Raw genomic sequence first — 22,873 nt, 5'->3', positions numbered from 1 at the left:
TGATTATATGTTGCCTAGAGTGCATACAGAAAAGGCAACTAGGCAAGTTCATAAATAAACAAAACAACAGAGTATTACATCGCAAAAGTCTCAGTCCCCATGTTAAACAGAACATGTTCCAAGTTTTCACCTGCCTTTTTTGGGGTAGGTCTAAAATAATAAAAAAATTGAACCATTTGTTTGGAGCAGGCTTTATCCAGTGCTGGCTTACTGGCAGACCCAGAGTAGGGGACCCCTTCCACCAACAAGGCAGGTTTCTGCCTCATTTTCCATTCTCTTTTCACAATTAACATTCCCCTTGCCAACTGAAAAGCTGCCTCACTTGCATGTCAAGTTCTAGGCAAGGGGGATCACTTGCTGGGTGGCACCAGAAGACCAGCTTGCTGGCCCTCCAGCATACTTGGATGTATGTCAAATCTGAGAGCACAGAGAGATTTTACTGACCATAACAGACCAGCCGGACTGTCTCTTTAGTGGAAAGGAGGGTATTGCACAGCCGACAGTTGGGATTGTAATCGCTGTCCTGAAGCCACTGGAGGTATGACTGGACAATACACTGGAAAAGAAGCAAATACTTGGTAAGAGGCGAAAGGAGAGGCAGCGGGGAAAGCTAGGCAACTCTCAAACTGGAAGCGATCAAGGTTCCAGGAAGCAGCTGGAGACGAGTGTGGGGTGTCTGGCAGGGTCGTCTGCCTGCCTGTTTTGAGAGGGGCCACAACCCCATGGAGAAGTGCACAGTTTAAGACTATAAGAAGAGCCTGGCTGGTGGATCAGGCCAAAAGTCCACCTAGTCCAGCATCCTGTTCTTACAGTGTCAACCAGATGCCTCAATGGGAAGCCCACAAGCAGGATCTGAGTGCAACAGCACTCTCTCCTCCTGTGGTTTTCAGAAACGTGTTCAGAGACATACCTCTAACAGTGGAGGTAGAATATAGCCACTGACAGTCTTATCCTTCATGAATTAATTTGTCTAATCCTCTTTTAGACAGCCAGTGTGGTGTAGTGATTTGAGTGTTGGACTACGACCTGGGTTTGAATCCCCACACAGCCATGAAGCTCACTGGGTGACCTTGGGCCAGTCACTGCCTCTCATCCTCAGAGGGAGGCAATGGGAAACCCCCTCTGAATACCGCTTACCATGAAAACCCTCTTCGTAAGGTCGCCATAAGTCGGGATCGACTTGAAGGCAGTCCAGCACAACAACAACCCTCTTTTAAGCCAAACAAGTTGATAGCCGTCACTTCATCTTGTAGGAACGAATTCCATAGTTTAACTATGCATCATGTGAAGTAGTACTGGGTTTTGTCTGCCCTGAATTCACCTCAACTGAATGGCCACAATGGATTCTAGTATTATGAGAGTTGTAAATATATTTTTTAAGATGTTTTAGAGTGCTTTTAGCATTTTTGTTTGCTGCCCTGGGCTCCTTTTGGGAAAAAGGGCAAGATATAAATATATATATTTATCTATTATTTGATTTATATCCCGCCCTTCCTTCCAGCAGGAGCCCAGGGTGGCAAACAGAGATGCTAAAAACACTTTAAAATATCATAAAAACACCTTAAAATACATTAAAACAAAACAATGTAAAAACATTTTTAAAAAAGCTTTAAAAAGATCTTTTTAAAAAAAACAAAAGGGTTAAAAACATATTAAAAGCAACTCTAATGCAGACATAATAATCAAACATCCCTGCCCCTTGGGCCATGTTGGCTGGGTCTGGTAGGAGTTGTAGTCTAACATCTTGAAGGCTACATGTTCCTCATCCCCATCATAAAGGTAAATATATTTCAGCCTTCTGTTTTCTTGCTTCTAAAGTCAACAATGAGATCATCCAACTTGTCAAGACATTAACCAAAATGGAGACAATAGTCAAGAAATCAGAAGAAGGCTAGGACTAGGTAGGGCAGCTGTGAGAGAACCAGAAAAGGTCCTCAAACACAAAGATGTATCACTGAACATCAAAGTCAGGATCATTCAGACCATGGCATTCCCAATCTCTATGTATGGATGTGAAAGTTGGACAGTGAAAGAAGTTGATAAAAGAAAAATCAACTAATCTGAAATGTGGTGTTGGAGGAGAGCTTTGAACCGCAAAAAAGACAAATAATTGGGTGTTAGAACAAACTAACTCAGAACTATGACTAGAAGCTAAAATGATGAAACTGAGGTTATCATACTTTGGACACAATGAGAAGACAGGATTCACTAGAAGACAATAATGCTGGGAAAAACAGAAGTGAGTAGAAAAAGAGGAAGGCCAAACAAGGGATGGATTGATTCCATAAAGGAAGCCACAGACCTGAACTTACAAGATCTGAACAGGGTGATTCATGACAGATGCTATTGGAGGTTGCTGATTTATAGGGGCACCATAAGTTGTACACAACTTGAAGCCACATAACACACACAACTGGAGGAGGGGTGAGGAGAGCAAAAACTCTAAAATGAAGAATTTAAATAACATTTCTCTTCACCCCTGCAATCCAATATTTCCCTTTCCAAGGTCATGTCACATTATATCTCCTGGCAAAAAATAACTCCCTAACCCAATTTCAATCATCCATACTTAATTCAATGATCCCATTTACCTTGGCATGATTGGCAACAATACAGTTCTCACAGACGTTCACCCGGTGCTCAAAACAGAACAAGTTGGTGACCTTCCTCTTGGGACATTTACAAAGGCCCATGGTGGTAAGCACAGTGCCAGCTCAAAACCAAAGCAAGCTGAGTAAGGAGAGAAGTAGACAAAGAAAGAGGGATTACTGTCTTGCCTGGCTGCAGCCTTTCTAAGCCCTCAGCAGAAGGCAACGTCCACCCCAAATCTACTTCATTTGTCCCAGTTCCTGCACGTTCCTCACCAGCAGAGTCCAGAGTCTGTACTGCCACAGTCTAAACTATCTTATCCCTTCACAACATTCTCCTTCCAAAATAAGAGAGCCACTCCTCCCCCTCCCTCCGACATTCTAACTGCATCCCCAACTGGGCACTTTAATCTCGAAATCTGGAGCGTCACCGCTCTCCCGGTGGCCACCCTTTACTTTCTTTTTTTCCTGGTAGTGCTCCTCCGCCTTTCAGAGCTGCACAACAGACAGAAACACAGCAGGGAACATCTAGGAAAACGGAGATGCAAAAGGCGGCAGATCTGCTGAACTCCCACCGGTTTTCGCAGCACCTGTGACCCTGACATAGGAAGAGTTCTGCCGGAAACCCTCCCAGGCCGCGGAGCTACATCCATTTACTGCCCAGCTTACCGGAGACACTTCCCAGCAAGCCATGCTTAGGACGGGCTGTTTTAAAAACATGTTTTCCCCCGAGTAGCAGCTGCCTTCTCTCTGCGAACCGAAGCCTCCCAAGTGCCCTGGAGCAGCCCGAATAGGAGGGAAGCCGGGCCTGGCCCATTCGCCTCCTACCCAAAGGTGCCAGGAGAAACCGCCACGCCACCACCACCACCCCCAATAAGGGGCCCGGTGCTAGGACAACATGTCTCCCCTCACCCTCCATCAGGAAAGGAACACAGGCGTCCGAGTGACAACACCTCCCCACACCCGACCAGGAAAACCCAGACGTTATCTTACCGTTGTCCCGGCGGCTCCCCACCCTGCTCAAGGGACCGGCGGAGCGAGGGGTGGGGGTTTTCGACACTTGCGAATCCCAAGGGAGGGGCGTGGCGATGATAATGCCGGAAAGGAAGGAGACTCGCTTCGCCTGTTGGCCCGGTTGCCACGTCTCTTCCGGGGAGGTCGCGCTCTGATGACGTCGTGCTTGGTGTCGCGAAACGTATCACAGAGAGGCGGGAGCTGTCCTTGCTTTTCCCAAGATGGCACCGACGCATCGTTCCTTTTTTGCTTAGCTGGCCCCGCCTCTTCCCTTACGCTACTTCCGCCGAAGCCGTGGCGGGCGATTTCAACGGCGAAGCACTTGAGAGGCCGTTATGGCGGGAGGTGAAGCGGGCAGCGGCGGGCGGCGCCTGAGGCGGGTTCGCTCCGCTGGGGAGGCCCGGGCAGGTGAGCGCGCGTTATAATGACGTCACCAAAGGAGCACTACAACGGGGGAAGTTGGGGAGAGAAGAGCCGACGACGCGCACGCCCTCGGTTCCTCCCAGAGGGGGGGGCGGTTGAGGACGGGGCCGTGAGGCTGAGGGTATCTCATCTATGCTTCCAGCGGTCCCCGCTTGCTGGTCGGAGCGGCCTGCCTGCCTGCCTGGGCCTCCGCCGCGGCGGTACCCGGAGCTTCTGCCCAGTGCGCGGCTGTGGGCGCGGGGGGGCCCTCGGCAGGCCGGGAGCCTCTTTAGGGGGAGGGACCGATGCGGGTGGCGGCGCCCGAGGGCTTCCCTCCCCGCAGGGAGCGCCCGAGGTGGCCGCGCAGCCCGGCTCGTGCCTGCCGGGAGGGCGCCGCAGCGGCCGCAGCAGGACTTCTGAGCACGCGGGCCCGTGCTGTTGTCGGCCGACTCTTTCTCCTCTGCTCCCCAGTCTTTACAGCCGGGTCTGGGCGCGCGTGCAGCCCCAGCCCCCTCGCCTGACAGTGAGGATCGCGTGTTGCTCTCTTAAGCGGGAGGGAAGAGGGAGAAGGAATCCGCAGGGCCCCTATTCCCAAGTGGACTTGCCTGGGTTGAGCTGAGTGGCCGTGACCACGTTGGATCCTCAGCCTGCGGATTTCTTCACCAGGTGCGCCGAGTGTTTCCCGGGGGCGCAGCTGTGCTTTTTTTTTTTTGTACGATTCCCTCTGAGAGAGCAAGCGAATTCCCATCACTTCAAGGGGGACTTGTTCTGTCCTATTCAAAGTGTGCAGCAGCAAGCAACATCTTGGGGTCCTGGATGACTTCTGGAGCTTTTTGAAAGGGTAATTAAAACCATACAGAGGCAGCACTGCAGTCTGCAGACTGTCTTGTATTTTTTATGGTTTTACTTCTTTTAACATTTGTATTTCCCACAGGTTTTAAAGGATTTTTCCTTTACAATCCGCATGGAAATGGAACATGATGGAGGTCCCATCTTCGGGTGGAATGGGTCTGCCCATCCCTAGCCTGAAGACGGGACTGTGCTTTTATTATGCAACATCTAGCTTAGCCTCAGCTTGGGTTGGGGAGACTTCAGGCTTGAGAGATCTACTTTGTTTTTCATTAGAAGCTCCAAGACCACCAACAGGAGCCTGGTGAAAAATAGTGGGTCAGCAAGGCAAACATACTCTAAGAATTAAGGAAGATGGCACTTCTGAGCCACAGGCATTTGCAATCTGTACCAGAACTGACCTCGGAAGTTCTTCTGCGTCAAACTCAATTCCTGGTGTCTCTCCCCACTGCCAACAGCCTTTTTCAGCTACCTAATTTGGCGTGGTGGTGGTGTTCTTTAGTTGTTGTTAAAGCTGGGCAGTCTGAAAACCTTGCCTATCTACTTGAGATCACCTAGAGAGCCTGCCTTCTGCCCACTCCTGGTGTAGATGATGTTGATACACTATTAAAATAAAGTTATGATATAACAAATATAAATAATGTCTGGAGTCGGTGAGTGGCTGGATGGGAAGGAATAGGCTGAAGCTGAACCCTAACAAAACCGAGGTGCTGTTTGTGGGAGACAAGGGAAGGCTGGGAGATATAGACCTAGTGCTTAACGGAGTACGACTGCCCCTGAAAGACCAGGTTCGTAGCCTGGGGGTCGTTCTTGACTCCCAGCTGTCCATGGAGGCTCAAGTTTCGGCTGTGAGCCGGGCAGCTCTGTATCAACTCCATCTGATACGGAGGCTACGCCCCTACCTTCCCAATCATCTGCTCCCACCGGTGGTACATGCCCTGATCACCACTCGCTTAGACTACTGTAATGCGCTCTATGTGGGGTTACCCTTGAAAACGGTTCGGAAGTTACAGCTGGTACAAAATGCAGTGGCGCGTCTGATTACAGGCGGACGCCGTAGAGATCACATCACTCCTGTGTTGAAGGAGTTACATTGGTTACCGGTTGTGTACTGAGCCCAATTCAAGGTGTTGGTCTTAACCTTTAAAACCCTATACGGTTGTGGCCCAGCTTATCTGAAGGAGCGCCTCCAGCATCGACAGGGATGCCGCTCAACAAGATCAGCCTCAGAAGACCTTCTCTGGATCCCACCAGTCGAAACAGCTAGACTGGTGAGGACTCGAGAGAGGGCCTTCTCAATTGTGGCCCCCACCCTATGGAATTCTCTCCCAAATGATCTACGCCATGCCCCGTCTATAATGAGCTTCTGCCGGACCCTGAAGACTTTTTTTTTTAAGCAGGCTTGTGGAACGGGCTAATTTTACTGTGTTCTTAAACTTTTAACTGTTTTATATACTGTTTTAACGTGTACGTCGCCCAGAGTGGCTGGCCAACCAGCCAGATGGGCGACTAACAAATCTCATAATAAAATAAATAAAAATAAAATAATAAATTATAATAAAAATGATTGCTCTTGTATAACGGCTAAATGGATCCAAAGAAATCTTGGGTTCTCTTAACAAAGTTATACATATGTGATTCCACAACCTCCTTCCATTCTCTTTCCACAGATGTGGTTTCTTCTCCCACAAGGCGCAGGTCTGAAAGGAATATGGCATCTGCTGCTCAGTCCATGTTGCAGGGGAAGCCAAGCCTGGGGGCAAGGAAAATGATGTGCAGCCCGGTGCGTAAAAACGTTTGTCTTGTTTTTCAGGGGGGGCTGTGATAAGTCATGCAAGGTATGGCTGCGTCCAGAGTACAAACCTTGCTCCACTTTCCTGTTTAGTGAGGCTGTTTACTTTCTTTGTGAAACTTGGAGCTGATCAACCTGCAAAGCATAAGCATTATTTCTTTTGCGCAATCCTCCCTAAAGTCCCTCATATCTCTGTATACAATCCCCTCAGGATGTGGTAGATGGGCTTGCTTCCAAATGATACCCATGATGCCAAGGGCCAATGTGGTTAGGTATGGTTGGGAAATCTTTGACCCTCCAGAGGTAGCTGGGTCTCCAGCTCCCATTAGCCCCAGCCAACATGGCCAACAATCGAGGATGATGGAAGCTGCAGTCCAACAATATCCAGAGGGTCTCTGGTCAGAAATCGAGATGGGCACTACAGTACTAAAGGGCAGGGGAGTGGGTAAGAGTGTTAGTTGGTTAGTTATTCTTTATTTATATCCCACCATCCTTCCAATACTGGAACTCGTGGCGGCTTCCAGATAAAAGCACATATAATTAAAACATACAGAATCTACATTAAAATGAAATTAAACTACATCCAGTATTAAAACCAATCATACTGCTAGATAAAAATGAATAAAAACCAATTTAAAAATAGTAAAATTCAGTATTAGTAGTGCAGTTCCCAGCAGTCCCAACTTTAGCAACCGTCAGTACCAAAAGCTTGTTGGAATAGGAAAGTCTTTGCTTGACGCCGGAAGGACTGCAGGGAGTGCTCCTTCCATTTCCCACCACAAAGGGAATAAGTCACCTTGGCTTCTGCCTTCAAAAGCAATGAAGTGAAATTGCTTAGGCTGCACCTGGTATCATTGTCCTCCAATGACTCAGCGGTGTACACTTTCCCTAGTTGGGCCTATTCTGTTTGAACTTTTGACTATTGCTACCAAGGTGCTGTTCCGACTGCTGATGTGCCTAGTAATTGTGAGTACCTGAGCTACTGTAGGTGCCTTATAAATGGTAGTTGGCCTTATAGTTAGGCAGGGCAGGTGCCAACTTCAGGTAGCAAGTTTTGGGTATCATTTAAGGTGGAAGGAATGGAGGTCCAGCTCCTGTTGATTTTTAGAATCATAGAATGGTAGAGTTGGAAGGGGCCTATAAAGCAGTCGAGTCCAACCCCCTGCTCAATGCAGGAAAACCCAACAGGTGGCTTTTTGAATGCCTCCAGTGTTGGAGAGACCACCACCTCCCTAGGTGATTGGTTCCATTAGAAGGCTTGCAGAGCAGAGTTTTCTGACAAATTGTGCCTCGTTTGTTCAGCATGCAGGGATTCCACTTGGTTTTGTGTTTTTTTGCATCTGGCATCAAAATATCTTGATCTAGTCCTGCTTATAAGAAATAACATTTTCTTGCAATGAAAATTGTGCTTCTAATCCAGTAGATATCAAAACAAAATACAGTAGGGCCCCACTTATACTGCAGGTCAGGGACCAGATCCCCACCGAAAAGCGAAAACCGCCGAAAAGTGGAACATCGATCAGCTGTAGTGCGGGGAGCTCCAGCTGACAGCGCTTGGCCCCTGAAGCTCCCCGCGCAACAGCTGATTGATGTTCCACTTTTCCGTGCATTGCACTCTCCCCCTGCTCGCTCGCTCACTCGCCCTCGTTATGGTGTTGCGGATCACAGGGAGTGAGCTGTCCGCCTGCCTGTGCCTGCTGACTCGTCCTCTGCTGCCCCCCTTGCCCGCTCGCCCTCCCCCATGCCTGTTGCTCGCTCGCCCTCTGCCGCCTCCATTGACAATAAAATGGCGCCAGACACCCTTCTCAGACTGAGCTGCTGAGCGCGTTGTCAGACCTTGGAAACATTCCTTTTTTGAACTACAACTCCCATCAGCCCAACTGTAGTTTAAAAAAGGAACGTTTCCAAGCTCTGACGACGTGCTCAGTAGCTGAGTCCGAGAAGGGCGTCGGGCGCCATCAGTTTGTGCACTCAGCGTCTCTCTGTATTCTGGCAATTTTCCGCCACAAAAACGGAACAAGCGCCGAAAATATGGAACATGAATACAATTCAAAACTGACACATTAGTGAAGTGCCAGAAAGCGGGGCCCTACTGTAAGATATTGCATAGCATTTATGCACTACCCTCAAAGCATGTGGTGTATTACGGAATAGAAGAAAAGGCAGAAACTTTTCCCACAGGTGGCTTCCAGACTGAAATCCCAGTGGCCTTGGTAAGAGGCTGATTTTGTTTTGTGAAAACAAGGAGTGTAACCCTTTCTACTAAGATTCTTTAAATTCTCACTTGAGTTGTCTGTCTTTTCCACAGAAGCCTGGTCCGTTTGTGGTGCGGCCAATAACTGTGAAAAAGATCATGCCACAAAATCGGCTGGTATGTGAAGTTTTACAAACCTGGTGGTATTTCCTTTGCTGCAGGGAGCAATACATAGATGTACACTCTCTCTCAGTGGTCTTTAGCTTTTCACACTCAGGACCCAGCTGTGACCCCAAAGTGCAACACAGAAACACCTTCACGTTATGTTTCTATACGTGACCATTTTTTGCCTCTTGTTAGGGTGACCAGATGCAAGAAAAAAACTGTTTTAAACAAATCAGCTTTGAAATTCCCATGTTTCCTTAGCAATTATGCATTCTAACTGGTTGCTCTAATAATTAAAAATATTGGTTTGCAGCTTTAATAGAACTTCTATGTAACCTCAGGACACAATTCAATCGCTTTTGAATAATTGTCTCAAAACAGGAATTTTTGGAGCTGCTGCTTCTCATGTGCTGGTGGCAAGGCTGTTATTACCAAAATATCTATCTCTACGTCTAATAGTTGTGTGAAACTCCTTCTTTGCATCTGCTCATACTTTTTCTTCTTTCTCACTTGCACTTTGTTCTTAAAAGAATCCAAATAACCCTCAAATGATAGTGCTATAGAAATCTCTTAAGTTGGGTTGTAAGCCATCAGTTCAAGATCAGATGGGGCCAGGCAGACCATGGATGCTGCGATAGATGGGATGAGGGCCAATAAACTGGCAAGATGGAGGCTCTATGGGAAAGTGATTCCCATGTCCAAGCAACAGCTGAGTTACCTGTTCTGGACAGGGTTGCCTTCCCTCCCTCTAAATCAACAGGCATGCATTCTGAGGATGCTCCTGGATCCATCTCAGTCACTGGAGGCACAGATAGTCGGTGGCTAGGAGTGCTTTTACCAACTCTAGTTAGTTGGTAACTTTTTTAAAAAAAAACAACCCACAGTACTTATTGTTGTAATTTTGAAGAATCCAGGGCCAGCCACCCTATCCAGAATAACTGGTCCCAGCCAGGCACACCTTGTGCCATCCTTGCTAGGGCTGACTTGAAGCCAAACGCCAACCCAACAAGGCAGGTAGACTGCCACCACCCCTTTCACCTGGTCTCCCACTCTGGATCAAGGGGAAACCCAAAGTGCCAGGATGACTGACTTGCCAGAGATTCCACAGGACAAGAGCCAAACTACACTCAGTGTCCTGGAGCCTCAGACCAGAATCCCAGTTATATAGTAGCTTGTGGCGTCCTGGCCAAGGCACTGGATTTAGAGCCAAAACCTCTCTAGCCATGAACACACACAGAAGAAATAAGAAGTAACTTTATTAAAATGAAAATAAGTGCAAAAACATAACCTCATAATAATTAAACCAAACACCCAGAAGGTTAGGTATAATGCCAAATACAGGCATACCCCGCTTAACGTTGCCCCACTATAACGTACACGCTCCATTCATCCCCATACCCCGCTTAATGTTGGCGCGCTTTGCAATAACGTATACTTTATTGGCATGATGCCACTGCCATCTAGTGGTGATTGCTTGCAGTACAAGTGAAGACAATTGCTTCACTTAAAAAGGTTATTTTCGCTTAAAGTATACTCTCCGGTCCCATTGCATACATGAAAGCGGGGTATGCCTGTACAGAGTTCAAGTCACAGGCAAAAATAACGTCTGTCTAACCTAGCCTAGGAACATAGGAAGGGAGGCAGATTGACCCTATGGTTCCACATCTCCCCAGAGATGTACATCTTGGATAGCATTAGTCAAGATGGGGCACTTAGCAAATGCACCAAATCACTTTAATGGGGAACCCCACCCTGCCAATGGTTAGAACCTTCTTAGCTGTTCAGAGGGCTTCCTGGTGATGGAATATTCCAGTGTTTTTGCCCCCTAACGGATGTACAGTTTTTCAGGCCAGTGGCCTTGAGGCACCAGCCTTGGAACTGATAACACGGATATGTTCGCTCTGCTTCCAGCTAACTCAGTTCAGCTGTGAGCTCTTGCTCTTTCCCAGCACTTTTAGTCCTTAATCTAGGGAAGATGTTCCCCATAATGCATTGCCACAGAGCCATTTTGTTTGAGCAAACCAATTGTCTTCACAGCAATAATTTTATAGTTTTATGTAAACCACTTTGAGGTGCCCCTGAAAAGTGGTTTATAAATCCATAAATAAATAGTAAGATGGCTGTCACTGTTCCTCAGTAGGGATAGCTTGGCCACTGTGGCCCAGACGTTATTAACCTCAAGACTGGATTACTACAGAGTGCTGTGTGTGATTTCCCTTGGATATAGTCTGGAAGTTGCAACTAGTGCATAATGCAGCAGCCAGGCTGTTGGCTGGGACATCTTCCCAACAGCACATAACATCTGCTTAAGAGAACTGCATTAGCTGCCAGTGTGTTACCAGGCTCAGGTCAAAGTTTTCCTTTTTGCATTTTGATCTGTTGTATGGGGTTTATCTAAGCACTGCCTTGCTCCATATGTCCCTTCCTGGCAATTGTGTTCCCCTGATAAGAGTTCCATAAGCCCAGAGGTACACATGACATCAACTAGAAATTGGGCCTTTACTATTTTGCCCCCAGCTCTGAGAAATGGGCTTCAGAGTGACCTTAAAACACTTTGCACTTTTTTTTTTAGGCAGCTGTTGAAAACATAGTTTAAAGAGGGGTTTTCCTGAAGAGTGGTTTGGCCATTGTATATTGTATACTATCTGGGAGTTCGTAATGCAGTGCTTTTACAATCTGTTGTTTAGATTGTTATGAGTAGTTGATTTTTCATATATGTATTCTGATATTTGTTGTACATTGCTTTGGAAGCATTTGTTGGGGTTTATACAAATCTTTAAATAAATGCTATGTACAATTCTGGTCGCCTCGCCTCAAAAAGGATATTGTAGAGCTGGAAAAGGTTCAGAAAAGGGCAAAATGATTAAGGGGATCGAGCAACTCCCTTATGAGGAAAGGTTGCAGATTTGGGCCTTTTTATTTTAGAGAATGGGTGAGTAAGAGGTGACATGATAGACGTGTATAAAATTATGCATGGAATGTGGATAGAGAACATTTTTCTCCTTCTCTCATAACACTAGAACTTGTGGGCATCCAGTGAAGCTGAATGTTGGAAGATTCAGGATAGACAGAAGAAAGTGCTTCTTCACACAGCGCAGAGTTAAACTATGGAATTGGCTCCCACAAGAGGCAGTGATGGCACCAGCTTGGATGGCTTTAAAAGAGGAATAAACAAATCCATGAAGGAAAAAGCTATCAGTGGTTACTAGCCTTGATGGCTGTGCTCTGCCTCCATAGGCAGAGGTAGTGTGCTTGCAAATGCCAGTTGCTGGAAACCTCCCTCTTTGCACTCGGGTCCTGCTTGTGGGTTTCCCCTAAGCAACTGGTTGGCCACTGTGAGTACAGGATGCTAGTCTAGGTAGGCCATTGACCTGATCCAGCAGACTCTTCTTATGTTCTTAAATAAGTACATAAAAAGCTTAAGCAGTGTAAACTGCTTACATCTTTTCCAGTGCAGTGCATGTTAGTGTGTCTGCATGTGCACTGCCCAAATAATGCTTGAAGAATGTTCTCTTGTTGGGAATTTGGGGTTGCCCCTGTAGGATTAATGCCCCTGAGAGAATAGAGAGCTGGAGACTTAGGGAGCTTTCATGAAAGTGTGTGTGTTTATGCTGTTGAGAAGGGATGCTAATTGGACGAGAGTTAGAATGGTGTAGCTGATAATGCTGAGACCTTGGGCAAGCCTGTGCTCCAACTTCCTGGGTAATCTTTTGCCATTAACTTGCTCCCATCTGATCATACCATGCAGAGTTGTTTCTGTGATGCGGAGCAAGGATGGGGTAAAAATGCCATTAAATAAATAAGGATCTTCCAGCCAGGCCAGGGAGCGTTAGCCCTCGGGCAAAATCTGTCCAGGCTCCAGAGTGCCACTACTTTGGAGCAGCCCATGCTGCTTTACTCAGGCCTCTGTCTCTAACAACTGATGACAAGCACAAGCAAATGATCTCCTTTCCAACCTACAGTTCTTTGGATCAGTGATGTGGGTTTTTGTTTTTTGGAAATCAGGTTTATTTCTATAAGAAAAAATGCCCTAGAGATTGATATTATATTATATATTATATTTATTAGTCACTTTTTCCAAACTGAAAACTCAAAGTGACTTATTAAAAATAGATATAAAAACAAGAATAAGAATATCCTGACTACATAAAAACAAAGTCCAACTTCTCCCCACCTGACTAAAACCAAATAGAAAATTAAATTGCAAAGGTCTGGGTGAATGAAAATGTTTTTGCCTGGCACCTAAAGATAGACAGTGGCATCGTGCGTGCTTCCCTGGGGAGAGCATTCCACAAATGGGGAGCTACCACTGAGAAGACCTGTTCTTGTGCTGCCCCCTCTGTGCCCCCTTTGGAGGGGGCACACGGAGAAGGGCCTCAGATGAAGCAAACAGTGTCTGGCTGGGTTCGTGTAGGGAGAAGTGGTCCTTGAGGTATTGGGGCCCTGTGCCGCATAAGCAGGGCTGTGGAGTCAGTACGCCAAACTTTCAACTCCGACTCCTCTGTTTTTCTACTGTCCGACTCCGACTCCACCCAAAATTGCTTCCGACTCCACAGCCCTGGAAAGGGCTGTAAATGTCTTTTTAAATTGGAAGCTCTTGTAGGAGCATTTCTATTGCTGCCTGAATATGTGCTGATCTTGGCATCACAGCATTTGTCTTCATCTGGGTCCTGTGTCATACACTGACACACAAAATGTTTTCCATCCTGAGTTATGGTGAAATGCTCAAATACAGCTGACTTCATGGGAAGCTTCTTTGACATTTTGAATTTATATTTTAAAAAATTTGTCAATCAAAATTTATTTTGAAGTCTGAGTCGGTACATTTCTACCGACTCCGACTCCACCCAAAATTGCTCACGACTCCGACTCCACATCCCTGCGCATAAGGCTTTACAGGTCAAAACCAGCACTTTGAATTTGGCCCAGAAATGAATTGGTTGCCAGTGCAGCCTTGCCAGAATTGGTGTTATGTCTTTCAGCTGTCTTGCCCTGGTCAGTAATCTGGCCGCTGAATTCTGTACCAGCTGCAGTTTCCAGACTGTCTTCAGAGGGAGCCCCATGTATAACACATTGCAGTAGTCTCACCTGGAGGTTACTAGAGTGTAGACAACAGAAGTTAGGCTATCCCTGTCCAGAAAGGGAAGTAACTGGGCCACCAGTTGAAGCAGATGGAAGGCACTTCGTGCCACTGAAGCCTCAAGTGACACTAGACTACATAAAAGATCCAGAAGTACCCCCAAGCTATGCACCTGTTTCTTCAGAGGGAGTGTAACCCAGGCCAGAGCAGGTTTAGGGAACCACCCACTAACAGTTCCTCAGTCTTACCTGGATTAAGTTTCATTTTGCTGGCTCTCATTCAGTCCATTACTGAGGTCAGACATTGAACTATTTATTTATTTATTTATTTATTTATTAAATTTATACCCCGCCTTATGGCCAAAAGGCCCTCAAGGCGGCTTACAAAAACACGAATATAACATCATAATACATCAATACAATAATGCAATTTTCAAAATTAAATAACAAATAACATTATTAAAAAAAAGAAAAAACATATAAATGTGTCATGATAAGAGAGCCACATTCAGCCAGGTTTTTTATACTAGATATGCTCTGCTCCGGAGGTAAGACAGTCTCAATTTGAAAGGACACAAATTGGCTCTTCTTCAGCTTTTTCAAGACCTGATCTTCATGACTCCCAAAAACGCCATCCTCCATTTTGTAACTTAGAGACAAGAGACTTGCAGAGGAACTGTTCACTTGAAATTCCTTCAAATATCTTACTTTCAAAAGCCAAGATTACTCTGTCTGCTTTTCTCTGATGATGCATTGAATGCCTCCAAAGGGACTAGCCACCCCGTGATAGCGTGCACTCCCTTTCTTGCCTCTGGGGGTACTGCGAGGTACTGGCGGCGGCGAAGAAAGCTGTTTTAAGGCAATGGATGTGCCGGCTCCCATCTGAAATTCTGGAGAGCGGTTGCCAGTCTAAAGTGATCAAGAGGATGGAGCAACTAGCACATCCACTGCTGCACTTGCAGATGTAAAGGAGAAATAGAACTGTATATTATTATATTGCTGACAACGTACTCCAAACTCTGGGTGACCCCACTCAGCGGTTTCATGTAGATGCTAACAGCTTAGTTGATAGAACTGAACCCTGTAGGACCCCACACTGAAGGCTCCACGGCCCTGAATAACAGTCCCCAAGTACCGCCCTCTGACAATGGCCATTTCAGTAGGACTAGAACCACTGCAAAGCAGTGCCACCCACCTCTGACTTGGACAGTTACTCCAGAAGAATACTTTGGACGGTGGTATCGAAAGCCACTGAGAGGTCAAGGAGGATTAACAGGGACCTGACAAAGATATCATACAGGGTGACCAAGGCAATTTCTGTGCGAAAACCAGGCTTAAACCCCAACTGAAATGGATCTAGAAAATTCAGAATGTTTATTTGACTTGTATTTTGTAAACAAAACTGAAGATTTTGAAATGGTCAAGTTTGCCTCATTGCATTTGCAGTTCACATCCATTCATTGTTACTAATGAAGTTATGAAATGGAAAATTTTCCACAGAAAAATAAGCCACCCCACATCACTGCTTTAGGCTGGCCAGTTAGATCAGGTTGAAGAGCTCTTTACTGAAGTGAGAGGAGGGACGCAGGAAGCTGCCTTATAGGGAGGTAAACTCCTGGCTCATCTCTCTCAACGTTGTCTACACTGACTGAAACCCCAGAGAGCTGCTGCCAGAGAGGATCTTTCCCAGCAATGCCTGGCGATGCTGAGGACTGAATCTGGGGCCTTCTGCAGGCGAAGAATGTGCTCTACCCCTGAGCTACGCCTCCTTCCCACCTCCTTTGCCCTGGTAAGATTGCAGAGAAAGTGCGCTGAAAAGAATGAGCCTCCTTAAGTGGCAGGGCACAGGTCCTTGACCTTGAGGTGCCGGGACTGGGTTGGCTCCTTAAGGGTCCCAAGTTCATATCCTGGCATCTGGTGAAAGATTCTTCAGTCTGGTCAAAGGATATCCCAAAAGGGGTTGGAAAGATCCCCTACTAAAATCTTCGCAAAACGCTGCCAAACAGAGTAGGCCCTAACAAAGGGCAAAGTGAGTCAGTGGGATTGGTTTGCTTATCAGGCATCCACTGCTGCTCTGGCGTATCTACTGCAAAGTGTTAGGTACTGATGTAACACAAACTTTGAATTAAATGCCTTTTTTGCCCTTTGGAATTCAAGATTGTGGTGTAAAACTGAAGAAAAAACTCTCACAAGTCTTCTCTCTGATTCTGGGCAAACTGAAGCCATAATCCATAGGTGGGGGAGTCCAGAACTGGATTAGGAAGGCTCGCCCCCTTGACAATTTTGTTTACTTGTACAAGATTCACTGTAGGTTTCATTTAGATTTTCTTTTCCTTTTTTCAAATCAGGTAAAGGAGATGGCCTTAACTTCCCGAAGGAGTCCGAGGGTAAGTGTGAAGCAGTGGGTTCTGTCGTTAAGGTCGTGCCTTCCTCTTAGGGCTTTGAGCTTTAAATAGTGATGCTGTGAGTGAAGGGCACACTTGCTTTTATTATTTTAGGCCTCTGCAATTCTGCTTTTTAAAGAAGATGATTCTGTGGCTGTGTCCACAGCATGCATTTACTCCACAAATAATCCTGGGAACTGTAGTTTATCCCTCAGAACTACCATTCCCAGCATCCATAACAAGCTACAGTTTCCAGGATTCTTGGGGGGGGGGGAATAATGTGCTTTTAATGTATGATGTGTACACAGCTTATCTCAAAATGTGCATTGTTAATTTACAATTTTATGGATGTGTTTGATATCAGTTTACGTGCCTTGGAGATACTTTGGTGATATGCAAATGACTTAAAATGGATCAGTTACATGGCAGGTAATTAATCAACTAAAATTCATCAATCACTTGGCAGCCTGACTTGTGTACTGTTTATCAGCATTATTCAGTACAGGATACTACTTCTGTCACCAGTAGGACTCATTCCTATTGAAGGCTAAGCTTGCCTCTCCTTTTACAGATTTCCTTAAAAGACAACAAGGAAAACATCCCTCTGAGAACCACTAAGGTTAAAAGTTCTGATGGGGGTAATGCCAAGATGGAATTGAAGCCTTCTCCCCCATGCTGCTCTTTGGATCTCGAGGTAGGACCCCTGCCATCAGGGACAGGCATCCTGTCTCCAATCAGTGCCAACACAGGTGAATCCCTGCCAGATGATGAACGAGATCTGGCTATGGCAAAAAGAGTGCGCCGGTCTTACAGCCGCATGGAGATCTCCTTGACCCGCAGCTTCCTGGAGAAGCAAGAGTCTCCCAACTCTGGCCACTCGGATACTTCCACACCTAACCACGGCCCCGTTAAGCGGCAAACTCTCTTTGGCTTTGAGAAGTTCCTTGTTCCAGAAGAGCTGGTCAACGTGTCTCCTGTGAATGCAGATGCCACCCAGAAGTCAACAGTGGCAGAACCTAGCACCATCAAGGAGCTCGACATTGACATCCCGGGTATTTCATTTGTCAAGGAAAAACGGAGGAAAAAGAAGATGCCTCAATTTGATGTGAGTATGGTGTTATAGGTGGAGCCAGAGAAAGAGACGTAACACAGGCATTAAAGTCAGCGCACCTCAGATGGAGCAGGGCATTGGCTGATGATCTTAACGGGGGCAGGCTGGTAGAGCAGGAGATGCTGCTCAGTCCTTGGGTCCCCTCTGGCCCTTGCCTGTCTGTCTAATGCCAATTGCAACCTATTGATACTCTGTTAAGGTGTGGAATGGGCCAGGCACATACACAGTGCAATGCACATTGCCTATCTTGCTGTCATGATGGACAGAGGGGCTGATGACCTAGCCTGTCAATGCACAAGAACACGCAGCTGAAATAAATGGGTGCCATTAAACATAGCAAGCAAGAAAATAAGGAGGTGAGTGAATTAGAGGCAGTTAGCTGAGATAGGGAGAGGTGCAGAGTTTAACATCAGGCCCCCTATCCTCTTGCAGAAGCAGCTCCCTCCAAGAGGCTGTTGTCTTTGGGAGACAGTTAACTTCAGGACTAGTCCCTGCTGAGGCTGTATTCCATCTACCTCAGTGGCTGCAGCTGCCCAAGACACTCCTCAAGCCAGCGCACCTTGCGGTGGTGCTGTGGAAGGGGAAGATATAAGCCAAGACCGCTGGGAACAGCAGGTGGTGCTGTCAGCAGGGACGATACCAAGCAGGTTGCCTCTTTGGGTCGTATTGTTGGAGTGCAACAAGGGCAAGGGCTCACCCCCTTTTAATTAGCTTTATGGGGCTGTGTTTTATGTTTGTTAGTGATTGTCTTTTCCTCTGGTGGGGTGGTTGTGCTTTTCTCTAGGCCATTTCCAGGGTGGGAGGCCAGAGATGGTCTGGAGTGTGTTAGTGGAAAGTAGTTTCATGCCTGTGGAGTCAAAGCCCAATCCAGCATGAAACTGGGCCCTTCCTGGATGTGGGAGATGGGGAGGAATGGTAAGTTCTTATCCCAGGTGAAAGACGGGATATGAGCTATGTCCAATAGTTTTCTTTCTTTGCCACTAACCTCTGCTGTATTCCTTTCATTTACTAGAAGTGTCTAGCGAAGGGCGGGGATGGGAGTGGCCCTGTGATGGTAGATGGGGGAGATGTGGTGGTGGGCAAAGATATGCATGGGGGGAGGAGAGCTATTTACTTCAAGTCCCTTGCCCCCTGTACTTTGCCTGCTGTGTCTCAGAATCGGGATGGCCTTGTGGTGGTGGTGTTGTTAAATGCCAGGTCTGTCCAATCTATTATTCACTATTTGATCATGGATGAGGCAGCCAAACTGTCATGCATGACTGCAACCTGGGCGGATGAGCTTGGTACTCAGTGCAGCATCATTCCAGGTCAGAGGGGTGTGTGATTATCTATAAAAATTCCATCTCCCTCATCAGAAGAATGTTCCATACTGTGTCTAGGATTGTGTTGCTGGCCAGAGAGACAGAACAGGAATGATGTTAATGTACACTCCACCCCTGACTAAGCTAGCACAGGTAGTCTCAATGTGTTGGATAACTCTTTCACGGTGGTGTTGAGGGGCTTCAATATGCACACTGAGGTTGCCACAAATTGGCTGACTTGGGATTTCATGGTCTCCATGACAACCATTGGGCAATGATTGGGGGGCTCATTGTTAATCCCTTGTCACAGATGCACCATTCCCTGGTGAGGGACTGAATGTGACTACTCCTGTCTGCAGAGGTGGGGGGACCCATTGAGATAGTCTGCCCTCAGAGATTTATGGAATCTGATGGGTTCCTGAATGCTCTGTGGGATTTTCTGGCTGACATGGCACGACTGCTTCTGAGTGCCCTCATGGTTGCTGTGGAGCATGTAGGTCACCTTGGTACTCTAGTGGCCTGTGTGCAATGAAACGGGAGGGTTGGTGGCTAGAACACAGGTGGCTTAAATTTCTGATTGAATCTGACTGAAAATGTGTGAACACATTTCTGTGCCTACCATGTGGTGGTGGCAAAGAAAGCTTACTTCTCTGCCACTATTTTATTTATTTGATTTATTTCCCACCCTTCCTCCCAGCAGGAGCCAGGGTGGCACTATTGACAAGTAGCCGTCCGGCAGACCTTTTCCAAGTGATAGATGGGCTTTTGTGATCCGGTTATGAGAGTGTTGCTTGGACACATTATAGCAGCATGCTGTAACAGCTTTGTGACGCACTTCAGGAACAGTCGTTCAGATTTGGACAGAGTTGGATGCCATAGTTAGAGCAAGCCCAATGGAGGCATCCACAGCACTGTCTATCCCATCTGTCCTGTCAGTTTCATTTATATAGGCAAGCTGCTTGAAGAAGTGCAGTCAGCCACCTGCTCTCTTGACCCTTGCCCACCATGGCTGCTGAGAACTAGCCGTGGGGGGTTGACTGGGAGGGTCCAGGGAGTGATCAATGCTTCACTGGAGAAGGGAAGGTGCCACCTGCCTTGAAAAAGGCAGTGGGACCTCTCTGGACCCAGCAGTGTTAAACTACTATCACCTAGTGGTAAATATCCCCTTTTCAGGAAAGGTGCTTGAGAAAGTGGTGGAGGTCCAGCTTCAGGTGTGCTTGGAGGAAACGGATTATTTTGATCCATTCCAGTCTGGCTTCAGGCCTGGCCATGGCACTGAGACTGCTTTGGTGACCCTGGCTGATGACATTTGATACTGATGACCACAGTAGCCTTCTGGAGTGTCTCAGGGAGGTGGGGGTTGGGCCACTGTGATTCAGTGGTTCCACTCGTACCTCCAGGGCCATATCCAGAAAGTAGCTATGGGAAGCTACTGTTCTGCACCATGGGAGATGTCCTGTGGTGTCCCATAGGGTTCCATCTTGTCCCCCATGCTATTTAACATCTATATGAAGCTGCTGGGAACTGTCGTCAGGAGATTTGAGGTGAGGTGTCAACAATATGCAGATGACACCCAGCTGTATCTGTCTGTTCCATCAGGAGAGGCAGTTGAAGTGTTAGATCAGTGCTTGGACTGGTAGGCTGGATGTCAGCCAACAGACTGAGGCTGAATGTTGCAGATATGTGCCCTGAGTTCTTGAGTCCAGGAGGCGGGGAGACAGCCTGTCCTGGATGGGTTGTTCCCCTGGAAGGATCAGGCCTGTATCTTGGGGATGCTCCTGGATTCAGCCTATTCACCGAAGGGCCTCTTCCCAGCTCCATCTGGTTTGCCAGCTTTGGCCCCTTTTGGCTCCAGTACTCTACGCTCTGGTAATTTCCAGAGTGGATTTTTGCAATGTGCTGTACGTGGGCTGACCTTGAAGATGACTCAGAAACATCAGCTGGTCCAAAATGCAGCAGCAGCTAGATTGTTGGCTGGGGTTCCATTTAGATCCCATAGAACCCCTGTTTTAGAACAGCTACATTGGATACCAAAACGGCCCAATTCAAGGAGCTTGATTCAACCCCCAAATACTTGAAAGACCGCCTCCTTCCCCACCGACCCTTTATAGTGTTGAGATTGACAGGAGGGAGCCCTCTTGGTAGTTATACCAACCTCAGAGGTTTGGGGGCATGGCTCGGCAGAGGGCATTCTCTGTGGCAACCCCTAAGCTGTGGAATTCTTTCCCCACAGAGGTGTATTTGGCACCTTCACTTCATATGCTGAAAACACACCTTTTCACCCTGGCTTTTGATGCTTGATATCTCTATCTATCCATTTGTATTTAGGACCCTCTCTAGTTGTGCGTTTTTAATAATGCATATTGTATTGTTGTGACCTGTCCTGGGACCTACTGGTGAAGGCTGGGTAATAAATTTAATAATCTATCTAGGTTGCAAAATTCAGATTACCTTAGTGCAGAATGTCACTTTTTCCCCTTCAGCTGTTATAACACTGAGCTCTCCGATGCTAAACTAGAAGTAGTGGTACTGTTGTTTTTTCTGGCACTTAAGGTGCACCAGGTCTGCTTGCCATCAAGTACTGTCACTAAAGTGGAGCCACCCTTTTTGCTGAAACATCTTTCCTTGCCTTTTCAGGAAGCAGAGCTAGATGAGTGGGCCACCCAGATGAATGCAGAGTTTGAAGAAGCAGAGAGATTTGGCCTCCTTGTGGAATGAAGACTCCTTTGTCACTGAGACTCAGCATATTAGCTCCCTAACTGCTCTCTGGACACAGATGTGGGGCTTGCCAGAAGGAACTTTTCAAGTTCCCCCAAACTGAAAAGCAGTAAATCTCTCCTTTCAGATGGACTTGGTGGCAAAGGCATCTCCCCTTCATGGAGTTTCTAAAGCAAATGAGATTGTGTTGCACAAGTCCAGCTGCTTAGTGAAGAATGTCTCTTGGGCTGTGACGTGAACATCTCAGGGGCAGGTGTGGTGAGCGTGGCGGGGGGGCAGGGAGAACAAGTCCTGGCTATATCTCATGTAATATCTGCTAAATAACAAGTCTTGAGCTTTTGTAACATCTCATTTGCATGAACTGCCTGTGATTGTGTGTGCATTTAGCACAAGTTTTCATTCTGTATTCTGTATTTTTTAAAAGGATGTTTAGCTGGGGTTGTGCCTTGGTGACAGGTAAAAAATAACTACTTGGACTATTCCAAATGTGTACAAAAGTATAAAACAATTCCTCTCTTGTCCCCCATCCCCACTAAGAGTTTTTGCATCCAGTAGGGCATTTTACTTTTTTTCTTCTGTGTTGGCTTTCTAGAATCTAGAGATTGATATTTACCTACTTTGGAGCATAAATGGGGTTAGATACCAGCTCCTCTTCCCCAATTTTTATGCAATATTTAAATGGTAAGCTTTACATGATCTTTCTTTGCAGTGAAATGCCGCACAGATAAAAAAAATCCTATTGTTAGTCCATGGTTGCTAATTCTGATTGTATGTGTAAATGGTGAAACAGGGTAGTAGTTGCATGAGGTTATTTCATGTCTTTCCCCTGGCTGTGTTTCTGTTTTGCAATGCACATGTGTAAGAATAGGCGTAGAAGAATTAAAAAGGCTTTTCCTAACTTCATAGTGGCATTAACCTGTTGGAAAAAGAACCCTCACCATGTACATTTTGATTTCTAATCCTTCTGCTTGATATTCGCTTTATTGGTAGGTTTTTGCGAGTTTCTTAATGATACCTTGTGTGTTGTATCAGCTAGCAGAAATCTCAGATGGCACAAGTTGCTTATAGCAGATATGTGATGAAGGGAAATCCTTACCTGGGACAGGGAGTGAAGCATGCTTTGTTTGAGTTCAAAGCATGTAATAGGAATAATAGTTTTTTTTTTTTAAATCACACGGTCATCCTGTTAGGCTGTTCTGGGCTTCTGAACCTGCCTGACCTGTCCAGAATGTTTATACCAATGCATCAGTAATAAATGACTTTAAAATCATAATAA

The 22,873-nt window shown here is 46.5% G+C and overlaps 2 protein-coding genes across 4 annotated transcripts in view; one reads left to right on the top strand and one right to left on the bottom strand.

Moving 5' to 3' along the window:
• The window catches only part of ZFPL1 (zinc finger protein like 1), a 24,261-nt gene extending 20,430 nt beyond the window's left edge, over positions 1-3,831 (bottom strand). Inside the window, exons 1-3 of the mRNA XM_061606006.1 lie at positions 3,582-3,831; positions 2,592-2,730; positions 445-556 (exon numbers count right to left, since the gene is read on the bottom strand). Coding sequence (XP_061461990.1) covers positions 445-556; positions 2,592-2,693 — 214 coding nt within the window. The 5' untranslated portion in view covers positions 2,694-2,730; positions 3,582-3,831. The remainder of the gene's footprint in view (positions 1-444; positions 557-2,591; positions 2,731-3,581) is intronic.
• CDCA5 (cell division cycle associated 5) lies at positions 3,747-22,873 on the top strand. Of its 3 annotated transcripts, none has more exons than XM_061606007.1 (6): positions 3,750-4,010; positions 6,524-6,636; positions 8,954-9,016; positions 16,432-16,470; positions 17,039-17,572; positions 21,517-22,873. In XM_061606007.1, the coding sequence occupies exons 1-6, from the start codon at positions 3,938-3,940 to the stop codon at positions 21,595-21,597; spliced, it is 903 nt and encodes a 300-aa protein (XP_061461991.1). In that variant the 5' UTR covers positions 3,750-3,937; the 3' UTR covers positions 21,598-22,873. The 3 variants fall into 3 exon arrangements, with proteins under 3 accessions (XP_061461992.1, XP_061461991.1, XP_061461993.1); XM_061606009.1 differs by lacking the exon at positions 3,750-4,010 and adding an exon at positions 4,506-4,845; XM_061606008.1 differs by lacking the exon at positions 8,954-9,016 and having other exon boundaries at positions 3,747-4,010.

The sequence above is a fragment of the Rhineura floridana genome, chromosome 22, assembly GCF_030035675.1.
Source record: "Rhineura floridana isolate rRhiFlo1 chromosome 22, rRhiFlo1.hap2, whole genome shotgun sequence".
Classification (NCBI taxonomy): Eukaryota; Metazoa; Chordata; class Lepidosauria; order Squamata; family Rhineuridae; genus Rhineura; species Rhineura floridana.
Note: the sequence above shows the minus strand (reverse complement) of the source record. Positions and strands in the feature narration are given on the sequence as shown.

Coding starts and splice junctions, on each gene's coding strand:
- CDCA5 (XM_061606007.1), top strand. CDS start 3,938: ATGGCGGGAGGTGAAGCGGGCAGCGGCGGGCGGCGCCTGAGGCGGGTT. Junction 4,011..6,523: donor CGCTGGGGAGGCCCGGGCAG/GTGAGCGCGCGT, acceptor CTCTTTCCACAG/ATGTGGTTTCTTCTCCCACA. Junction 17,573..21,516: donor AGAAGATGCCTCAATTTGAT/GTGAGTATGGTG, acceptor TTGCCTTTTCAG/GAAGCAGAGCTAGATGAGTG.